At 41.5% G+C, this 11,433-nt stretch overlaps 2 protein-coding genes across 2 annotated transcripts; one reads left to right on the forward strand and one right to left on the reverse strand.

Annotated features, from left to right (window-relative positions):
- The first annotated feature begins 3,245 nt into the window (after positions 1–3,245).
- Positions 3,246–9,851, forward strand: LOC106564444 (splicing factor ESS-2 homolog). Its single transcript, XM_014130548.2, has 10 exons — positions 3,246–3,703; positions 5,229–5,397; positions 5,508–5,597; positions 6,451–6,620; positions 6,799–6,916; positions 7,321–7,454; positions 7,618–7,720; positions 7,905–8,014; positions 8,120–8,235; positions 8,949–9,851. Exons 1-10 carry the CDS (start codon positions 3,566–3,568, stop codon positions 9,226–9,228), a joined length of 1,428 nt encoding a protein of 475 aa, XP_013986023.1. The 5' UTR covers positions 3,246–3,565; the 3' UTR covers positions 9,229–9,851.
- LOC106564460 (testis-specific serine/threonine-protein kinase 1-like) lies at positions 9,842–11,334 on the reverse strand. Its single transcript, XM_014130567.2, has one exon. It carries the CDS (start codon positions 10,922–10,924, stop codon positions 9,842–9,844), a length of 1,083 nt encoding a protein of 360 aa, XP_013986042.1. The 5' UTR covers positions 10,925–11,334.
- Positions 11,335–11,433: the final 99 nt, after the last annotated feature.

Here is an 11,433-nt window from a genome sequence, read left to right on the forward strand (position 1 = left end):
AGGAAGAGGTCAAGCCTAGAGTTGTCCTAGACCTGTGAAATGTCAAAGGTTGTAGGCAGATCGCTGCCATAAAAGAGTTCCAGACTGTAAACTTGTTATTGACAAATTAACTTGAAATGCTTTGGTATTGTATTTGTTTGAAATGTTGAGATGTCAATGATACAGTGAAAAGCTGAGTTGCTGAGAAATCTTTGTTCTAAAAGTAACAGTATGTTGAATCATTGTTTCAGAGTGTGTTATGCTGATGCAGTCGGTGCAGTATGCAGTATAAATGGTTACTTACCTTGAGTTCAAACTACAGAGAACATATGTAGAACATTTATCTTTTTTTTTAAAGAAGGGGGATATAATATTCATGTATCAACATACTGAATTGTAATTGGTTGCATTCTACTGTCATATCATACTCAGCTCTGATACGACGGTAGTCATTTTCAGTTGATCATGGCCGGAAACACATGAACATGCCAGTTATAGCTAGCTAATAAAGAGCTACGTTTAGAAAGATCCTGTCGCACTTAATTGTATTATTTTGTGCAAAACAAGACATGGTGGGAAAGGAGTTGGGTGCAGTTGAATCAGTGAAGGTAACCTGTACCCGGCTTGTGATATGTGTTTGTGTTTCTTCTGACCAGAGGGAGCAGGCGCTCCATGTCACGCAACTTGGGTCAAGATCTGTTTCCTGCTTTGCTCTTAGGAACAGGGCACCATTGAAAGGAGTGGTTTCTGGGGTAGTGTTAAGTGTGGAGATGGAGCAATTAAAGTTGAAGATTCCCGGTGTTTGTAACGCCTGCCGTTTGGTGCGACGCAGAGCCAGTGGTGAGTAAGGTGAAACAGAGGAGTCACTGTCAGTCCTTTTGAATTTTGAGTAAGAATCTTTAGTTGCAATGCTTATGGTCATGTAGCAGCTGTGTGTAGGAGGGAGATTCTAAGATGTGGGAAGTGTGCAGGAGGGCATGGGATAGAGGATTGTGTAGTTTCAGTGGATAAAGTTTGTGTGTCAACTGTAGGGGTTCCCGTGTCGCTGGGGATTGGAAGTGTCCGGTACGAGAGAGGCAGGTTGAGGTGGCTAGAGTTAGAGTAGTGCAGAAGGTGTCGTATGCTGAGGCAGTGAAGAAAGTAGAGGAGGATGGGTCAAGGGTGAGGGATCCTGTGAATAGTAGATCTGTGCCAGCACAGAGGGATAGGCCAATGAGTGATATATGCTTCAGTAAGGTTGGCTTCTTAGAGTTCATAGGAATGGTTATCAACTGTACCGCAGAAATTGAATGTAAATCACAGAATATAGATTTTGTGGTGGCAGCTGCAGAGAAGTACTTGGGGGTACCAGTTTTGACTTCAGAAGAGTTACAGCGTGTGGTAGTGTCCTGTCCTCTCAGGCCATTGGCCTGGGGTAGGATCAGATAGGGTTATTAAAGTAGTGGAATAAGGTGATGGGTTTTAATGAGTATAGAGTTAGATGATAGGGTAATTAAAATATATGTATATATACAGTACCAGTCAAAGGTTTGGACACACCTATTCAGTGAAGACATTAAAACTATGAAATAACACATGGAATCATATTTTATTTTTGGGATTCTTCAAAGTAGCCACCCTTTGCCTTGATGACAGCTATGCACACTCTTGGCATTCTCTCAACCAGCTTCATGAGGTAGTCACCTGGAATGCATTTCATTTAACAGGTGTGCCTTGTTAAAACTTAATTTGTGGAATTTCTTTCCTTCTTAATGGGTTTGAGCCAATCAGTTATGTTGTGACAAGGTAGAGGTGGTATACAGAAGATAGCCCTATTTGGTAAAATACCAAGTCCATATTATGGCAAGAACAGCTCAAATAAGCAAAGAAAAATTACAATCCATCATTACTTTAAGACATGGTCAGTCAATGCGGAAAATTTCAAGAACTTAGAAAGTTTCTTCAAGTGCAGTCACAAAAACCATCAAGCGCTATGATAAAACTGGCTCGCATGAGGATCGCCACAGGAAAGGAAGATCCAGAGTTAACTCTGCTGCAGAGGATATGTTCATTAGAGTTACCAGCCTCAGAAAATGCAGCCCAAATAAATGCTTCACAGACACATCTTAACATCAACTGTTCAGAGGAGACTGCGTGAATCAGGCCTTCATTGTCGAATTGCTGCAATGAAACCACTGCTAAAGGACATCAATAATAAAAAGAGACTTGCTTGGGCCAAGAAACATGAGCAATGGACATAGACCGGTGGAAATCTGTCCTTTGGTCTGATGAGTCCAAATTTGAGATTTTTGGTTCCAACCGCCGTGTCTTTGTGAGACGGAAAGTAGGTGAATGGATGATCTCATCATGTGTGGTTCCCACCGTGAATCATGGAGGAGGAGGTGTGATGATGTGGGGATGCTTTGCTGGTGAAACTCTCAGGGATTTATTTAGAATTCAAGGCACTCTTAACCAGCATTCTGCAGCGATACGCCATCCCATCTGGTTTGCGCTTAGTGGGACTATCATTCGTTTTTCAACAGGACAGTGACCCAGCACACCTCCAGGCTGTGTAAGGGCTATTTGACCAAGAAGGAGAGTGATAGAGTGCTGCATCAGATGTCCTGGCCTCCACAATCACCCGACCTCAACCCATTTGAAATGGTTTGGGATGAGTTGGACCGCAGAGTGAAGGAAAATCAGCAAACAAGTGCTCAGCATATGTAGGAACTCCTTCAAGACTGTTGGAAAAGCATTCCAGGTGAAGCTGGTTGAGAGAATGCCAAGAGTGTGCAAAGCTGTCATCAAGGCAAAGGGTGGCACCTTTGAAGAATCTCAAATATAAAATATATTTTGGTTTGTTTAACACTTTTTGGGTTACTACATGAGTTCATAGTTTTGGTGTCTTCACTATTATCCTACAATGTAGAAAATAGTACAAATAAAGAAAAACCCTCGAATGAGTAGGTGTGTCCAAACTTTTGACTGGTACTGTATGTTTCAGTAAGATTGGACTTGGCATTTATACAATGGTTATCAACTGTACTGCAGGGATGGAACATAAGTCGCAGAAAATAGAGGTTGTGGTGGAGGCTGCAGAGAGGTATTTGGCTGTGCGAGATTCGATGTCAGAAGAGTTACAGAGTGCTAAGTGGTGGTGTCCCATCCTTTCAGGCTGTTGGCCTGAAGTAGGACTAAATAGATTTAAATAGTGGAGTATGTTATTTATTTATGGCATTTATTTATATACCGCCAACTACTCCAGTCTAGTAGGTGGCGGTAATGCAATATTTATTGGATGCCAACCAGCCTTATAACTCATCGAAGAAGAATTTCGGATGAAGTCACGCAGTCGAGTTGTGTACGTTGTTCGCTTGAGGTTCCTTGATTAGCAAAACATTAGCTAAGAACTCTTGATAGTTTTACTACGCGAATTCAAGTAAGGTATTCACAGAGGTCTATTTTCAGGTGCTCTTTTGAGTTTATAACGGGATTTTTTTTATAATCCGTGTTTTTCCAGCGAGGTTTGGCTAGCTAGCTAACGTTAGCTAACAAACAGAAGCCAAGGCCCCCAGAGCATTTCTCTAGCTTCTAGTAGCCACCGACAATGGAAGGATTTGGAAAGGCGCTGATGTCTAGAACCCTTGTCCCAGCTAATCCTGTAACAACAGTTGCTCTTCGACAGCCACCCGAGGAAACAAAGAAAACAAATCGAAAGGTGCTCGATGAAGAGAACTACATAGAGGTAACGTACCGTTGTGGAACAGACAGCTAAGTTATATTACAGTAGGTAGTTAACCAGTGCAGATTCTATCCTAACGTTACCTGCAGCTGGTTTATAATGCAGTAAGCCTGTAGTGTTAGTGCAAATATGAGTTTTTTTTTTAAAGGTCAATACAGGTAAAGGTGATTAAACACACATACTAGTGATGTTATACACTATATACACTACACCTGATTCCCGGTGGCTCAGTTGGTAGAGCATGGTGTTTGCAACGCCAGCATGGTGTGTGCAACGCCAGGGTTGTGGGTTCGATTCCCACGGGGGGCCAGTCAAACAAAAACAAATGCATCACTACTGTAAGTCGCTCTGGATAAGAGCGTCTGCTAAATGACTAAATGTAGGCACCCCTTCAAATGAGTGGATTCGGCAATTTCAGCCACACCCGTTGCTGACAGGTATATAAAATCGAACACACAGCCATGCAATCTCCATTGGATAGAATGGCCTTACTGAAGAGCTCAGTGACTTTCAACATGGCACCATCATAAGATGCAACCTTTCCAACAAGTTAGTTAATAACATTTCTGCCCTGCTAGAGCTGCCCCGTTCAACTGTAAGTGCTGTCATTGTGAAGCAACAACGGCCCAGCCATGAAGTGGTAGGCCACACAAGCTCACAGAACGGGACCGCCGAGTGCAGAAGCGCGTAGCGTGTAAAAATTGTCTGTCCTCCGTTGCAACACTCACTACCGAGTTCCAAACTGCCCCTGGAAGCAAAATCGGCAAGAACTGTTAGTTGGAAGCTTCATGAAATGGGTTTCCATGGCTGAGCAGCTGCACACAAGCCTAAAATGACCATGTGCAATGCCAAGTGGACTCTGAAACAGTGGAATATCGTTCTCTGGAGTGATGAATCATGCTTTACTATCTAGTCCGATGGATGAATCAGGGTGCAAGGAGAACGCTACCTGCCCCAATGCATGCCAACTGTAAAGTTTGGTGGAGGAGGAAGAATGGTCTGGGGATGTTTTTCATGGTTCGGGCAAGGCCCCTCAGTTCCAGTGAACACTACAGCATACAATGACATTCTAGACATTTCTGTGCTTCCAACTGTTTGGGGAAGTCCCTTTCCTGTTTCAGCATGACAATGCCCCCTTGCACAAAGTGAGGTCCATACAGAAATGGTTTGTTGAGATTGGTGTGGAAGAACTTGACTGGCCTGCACAGAGCCCTGACCTCAACCCTATCGAACACCTTCGGAATGAATTGGAACTCCGACTGCGAGCCAGGCTTAATCGCCCAACATCAGTGCTCGACCTTACTAATGCTCTTGTGGCTGAATGGATACAAGTCCCCGCTGCAATGTTCCATTATCTTGTGGAAAGCCTTCCCAGAAGAGTGGGGGCAGTTATAGCAGCAAAGGGGGGACCAACTCCATATGAATGGCCATGATTTTGGAATGAGATGTTTGACGAGCAAGTGTCCACATACTTTTGACATTTGCCAATGACTTCCTAACTTGTTTTCATGCGTTTGACTTTCAACAGAATTTAGAGAAGATCATCCAGAGGGACTTTTTTCCAGATGTGACAAAGTTACAAGCGCAGAAGGACTACCTTGAAGCTGAGGAAAATGGGGATCTTGGGAAGATGAGGGAGATATCCATTAAATATGGGTCATCTTTAGCCAAGTCCACACCACTCTCCAATGCCCCATGTGAGTAAGATAAGTAAACTGTCCGCTCTACACTTTTTTTGCATAATGCACTTGTTGTCTATGAATGCAGCAGTGGTGTTATACTAATATCCCCCCACTTGATTGTTTAGATGTTACTCCAGCTTCTTTTGAGACACCAGAGGGTCGTCCTGGATCGCCCTCTTCTGTACTGGGGAAAACCAAGAAAGGAGCAGACAGCGGTAAGTTCTTGTTCACTATAGTGACTGAGAATGGCACAACTCACAGCACTACTCAGTCTGAAGACACCGAACTTTTAACTATGAAAACCATTACATTAGCTCTCAAGACTATGTAGAAAGTAGCACTTCCTGCTGTTATGATCTAGTGGTCATTGGATTGTTGATTTATTATATAATACATTTTAGTACTGGTCCCCCATGGGAATCAAACCCACAACTCTGGCATTGCAAGTGCCATGCTCTACCAACTGAGCAACACGGGACATGGTACTATGTAAAGTTGATTTATTATATAGTACTATGTAAATAACTTTTTTTATTGGTCTTTTTATATACATGCATGCATACATACACACACACATTTTTAGGGGCTGGATCAGCTTTAATACTGCAGAGTGTAGCTTCCATCAATGTAATTGTATGCATCACTTCCAATCCCCCATATTTAAAAATATATATATTTTCTCTTAACCTCTCCCCTAATTGGAGTAAACTGATGGACAACAACACTTTGGCTTCTACAACCAGTTTATATATACTATATACATTTTATGGACACAATGTATTTTACAATAGTTACCTTTTGTTTGTTTTTTAATCCCATCCTTCAGCTACCATCAACCCATCTCATCTATCTCTGAAGACCATCCAGTTTGATTTGTTTTGCCATATATTTTAAACAGTGCTGTTTCACTAAAGTTCTGAACCTATATATATTTTACAGTCATGGTATATTTTACATTAGTTATCTTGTTGTTTTTAATCCCACCCTTCAACTCAACCCCTCCTATCAATGTAACAAATGTAATTACAGCAATAATACTTCATCCCTGTGTTTGTCGATATTTTGTAGTGAATAAGGAAGGAGATGAGGAGGAGAAAGAGCTGCCATGTCTTGATCGTTTCCTGGCTAAGAACACAAGCGAGGATAATGCATCCTTTGAGCAGATCATGGTTCTAGCAGAAGACAAGGAGAAGTTGAGGCATTCGTGGTTATATGAGGCGGAGGCTGAATTTAAACAGGTACACTTGACGTAATCGCTCCTTTGATAGTTTGAACTCTCGTTTTGTTGATGTGAATTGCACACTACTCAAATGTGTAAGTATGTAATGCTCATGGAGTGTTATGTCTTGATTTGAAAGCAATGATATTTTTTTACCTTCAATTAACAGAGATTATATAACAGCCTGTTGTTTTTAGCGGCATGAAGAAAACCTTGCCCTGCCGTCATCAGAGAAGCAAGCCCTTGAGTGTGTAAAGGCAGGACTAGAGACCTGGGAGTACAAAGCAAAGAATGCCCTTATGTACTATCCAGAGGGTGAGGATTTATGTTTCCCTGCATGAGAAATGTTCCTGTTATCTTGCTTAATTATAATGTGCTCTGTATGAGGTGCATGAAGCCATGGAGTCACACCTGCCAACACCATGCAGTACATTCCAAAAGGTGCTTCAACAAAGTACTGAGTAACGGGTCTGAATACTTATGTATTTTTAATACATTTTCAAATATTCTAAATACCTGTTTCGCTTTGTCATTATGGGATATTGTGTGTAGATTGATGAGGAAAGATGTGTGTTTAACCCATTTTAGAATGAGGCTGTAACGTCACACAATGTGTAAAAGTGAAGGGATCTGAATACTTTCCGAATGCACTGTATGTGTAGGATGATTGAATTAATTGTGTTTGAGGTTGAATTACTTGAGTTATCTTTTTTAATAAGGTGTCAAGGATGATGACACCCTCTTCAAGAAGCCTAGGGAGGTGATTCACAAGAACACTCGTTTTGTGGGAGACCCCTTCAGCAAAGCCCTTAACAAATGCCAGCTTCAGCAGGCTGCAGCCCTCAATGCACAGGTAAAGTCCTTGTCTGACAAGTTATTGGTTTTAAGTAAATGGTTTTATCCTATTTTTAGTGAAGGGGTTTAAAGTTGAGTAATGTTAAGATCAGGCTATCTAAAGATCAGATGAAGTGGATTGATCCTGAATGATTTATCTGACATTGCTAGTGTTTCTCCAGTTCAAACAGGGTAAAGTAGGCCCAGATGGCAAAGAGCTTAATGCCCAGGATTCCCCTAATGTTAACGGATATGGGTTTGAAGGAACTCCCTGCCCTTCCCCAGGTAAGTATTTATGCTATGTTCAAGTATAGATCATTTTCAATATTATCAACTAGAAAATAACTATCAGAAATACTTAGATTTTGGGTAATAGATGTTTTTCCAGCATTTGTTGATGTTGGAGGCTTCCATAAAACACTCAACTGCATAAAAACCAAACTCCTCTAACCTGATATTGTCCTATCAGGTATGGCTGAGTCCCCCCTGATGACCTGGGGTGAGATAGAGAGCACACCCTTTCGCTTGGATGGGTCTGACTCGCCGTTTCAAGAGCGGAATATCGGCCCATCGTTCAAGGTACAAGACGATGACTGACCGTTCTTTATTTCTATTTTGCTGCGTTTACTCCCCAAAATGGTTTGTTTGGAATAATTGATTAACCTGAGAGAATTTCACACACAGATTCCAGAACCAGGAAGAAGAGAGCGGTTGGGTTTGAAAATGGCCAATGAGGCTGCAGCCAAAAACCGGGCAAAGAAGAAAGAAGCATTGCGAAAGGTCACAGAAAATCTTGCAAGGTAAAAACTGATGGATGATTTACATAAGTGCATTGTTTTGGTCTTTTGTATTTAGCAAAAGATGATGTGGTTTTTTTTTTCTTCTTTTTTCTCATAGCTCATTTCTATGACCTCTTGTTATACATAGTGGTGTAAAGTACTTTTTGGGTATCTTTACTATTCATATTTTTGACTTCACTCCATTCCTAAAGAAAATAATGTACTTTCTATGCCATACATTTTCCCTGACACCCAAAAGTACTACTACATTCTGAATGCTAAACAGGACAGGAAAATTGTCCAATTCACGCTCTTAAAGGGAAAATCCCTGGTCATCCCTACTGCATCTGATCTGGCGGACTCACTAAACACAAATGCTTCATTTGTAAATTATCTCTGAGTGTTGGAGTGTGTCCCTGGCTATCCGTAAATTAAAAAGATAAAGTAAAAAATTGTGCTGGTTTGCTTAATAAGGAATTTGAAACAATTTATACTTTTAATTTTTATACTTAAGTATATTTTAGCAATTACATTTAATTTTGATACTTAAACTAAATACTTTTAGACTTTTACTCAAGTAGTATTTTACTGGATGACTCATTTTCTATTACTGTATCTTTTACATTTACTGAAGTATGACAGTTGGGTACTTTTTCCACCACTGGTTATACACAATTCTTAGTCATTTTTAAATGGTTGTATTAATTATTTTGGACCTAATTTCTGTCTTGCAGTCTCACACCAAAAGGCCTGAGCCCAGCATTGACCCCTGCCCTTCAGAGGCTTGTAAACCGGACCTCCAGCAAATACACAGATAAAGCTCTAAGGGCAAGCTACACACCATCGCCCACACACAGAGGAGCAGGCTCCAAAACCCCCCTGGGTGGTCCAGCCACTCCCTCAGGCACTCCGACACCAAGCAAATCCAGGACCCCCGCCTCCCAGGACCCAGCGTCCATCACAGACGACCTACTGCAGCTTCCCAAGAGGAGGAAAGCCTCTGACTTCTTCTGACCGTGGTGAAGCAAAATTGAGGAAGGACAGTTATCTTGAGGAAGTGAACTCAAGCAAATTACTGGCCATGGGGTGTTTCTCTCTACCCCACCCCATGCCCTCCCCCTGGATTTTATTGACTTGACTTTTATGACTGGAACAGTCTGTGCACAAAGGGCATAGAGTCGAAATGCAAACTCTGAATTCAAGGATAGTTGCAAAGCTCAGGTCATTACTGTTCTTAGGGTGTTGGAAAGAAAGGCATTGCATGTACTGTGTTAGAAACCTTCCAAGACTGGATTACTGAAATCTGGGTTCCAGAGATCCCATAATTGTACATAGACTAAAATTATTAGAATTTTAGTGAATGTTACGATGAGGCCTCATTGGTTTTTGTAAATATAATGTTCATGTAAGCCTCTTTTGTATGCCTCTTTCTGAAATATAATATTTCAGTCTTCAACCTAAAAAATGCCTTCGAGTGATTTGTTTGTAAACCTGAAATGTTGACACTCACCTTTTATCACAGCAGACTCAACATCTGGAGAAATGTAACTAAGTCTATATGGTTAATCTTAACAAAGATGTATGCTTCATTTATTTGTAACTCATTTGGTGGAATAAATCCAGCATTTCAACATGAATCAGCAGGGATGTCATTCCTTGCATCTGGGGATGATTCTTTCTTGGTGTGCTTAGATGGTTCAGCTGCCTCTTTGCCCTCCACAGAAAGTTTAGGGCCCAATTCGGGCTCAACCTCCACTTTTGCCCCTTTCTTGTTCTCATTGCCATGAGGATGCTTACTACTTTCACCCTTCCTTTCTTTTTTGGAGCAAGCAGCTTCAGATGAAGGCCCATCTTCTCGTCTCTTACTACCATCATGTGATTTGGATTTTGACTGCACCCATACATGGTCAAGGATATCATCGACCTCTATCCTCTGGGCCACATCTGGGTTAAGCATGCGATACATCAGGTCTTTGCACTCTGTAGGGACAGTTTTGCTGCGTGGGAAGTCAACGCGATGCTCTTTCTGAATCTTCAGCATCTTCTTAATATTGGAGTCATCATAGGGCATAGACCCACAGAGCATGATGAATAGAACGACCCCCATACTCCAAACGTCATACACTTTGGCGTTGTATGGGAGCCCCTGTAATACCTCTGGTGCTGCATAGGCTGCAGAGCCACAGAATGTTTTGCTGAGAATCATTTGTCCAGCATCATCATAATTGATCCTCCTGGCAAATCCAAAGTCGGACACTTTGAGGTTGAAGTCTTTGTCCAATAGCAGGTTTTCACATTTCAGGTCTCTGTGAACAACATCTAGGTCGTGTGCAAATTGTATTGCAAGTGACAGTTGTTTGAACAGTTTTCTGGTGAAATCCTCGGGCAAAGCACCCCTGAATTTGATGAACTCTAGTAGGTCCCCTTGCACACCAAGCTCCATAATCATGTACACCTTCCCTTCTGAAGTCTCGAATATCTCGAAGGTCTTGACGATGTTTCGGTGATTTAGGGATGCAAGGATCTCCAGTTCCCGTGGTAAGAACTTCTCCAAAAAATCCGCTGGCGCCTTTCTTCTGTTAATAATTTTGATAGCAACATTGGTCTTAAGACGCTCGGAATAAGCAGATTTTACTTTGGCGTATGACCCCTCGCCTAAACTGATGCCCAGTGTATATCCCCGTTTCTTCAGCACCAGTGAGTCATCCATGGCTAGTCAGACCCGAATTATTACACCATTATCGACACCATGTTGAACTCCGTTCATAGTTGAATATCAAAGATACACATGTGGTCAATGTTACTAACATTCAATATTTTATCATCGTAAACGTAGGCAATTACGTATGAAGTTTGTTTCTATGATATACATTTGTGTCATAATGGAACGTTTAATTTCTCAAAAGCAGAGCCATTTATGTATGCCATAATGGTGCGTTCATGATAACTCGGTGGGGGAAAATGAGCTCGGACTGGGAATTTTCTTTTGAACGATCATTCAATTTGTAATTACTAATCGGAAACTCGGGCGTCATCCATTTTCATAAGGATTCATGACATTTTAATACCCATGATAAATATGTTTACAATACTTATTATAAAGGCGGTAATTGTAGTACTTATCACTGCATTTTCTACCAGAAAGTTGGTTGGCCTCTGATGTCACGTAGGTTGAAACATTGCTATGTTTTCATATACAGAGCCCTGTAGCAGTCCCAC

This window comes from Salmo salar, chromosome ssa01 (assembly GCF_905237065.1).
Source record: "Salmo salar chromosome ssa01, Ssal_v3.1, whole genome shotgun sequence".
NCBI lineage: Eukaryota > Metazoa > Chordata > Actinopteri > Salmoniformes > Salmonidae > Salmo > Salmo salar.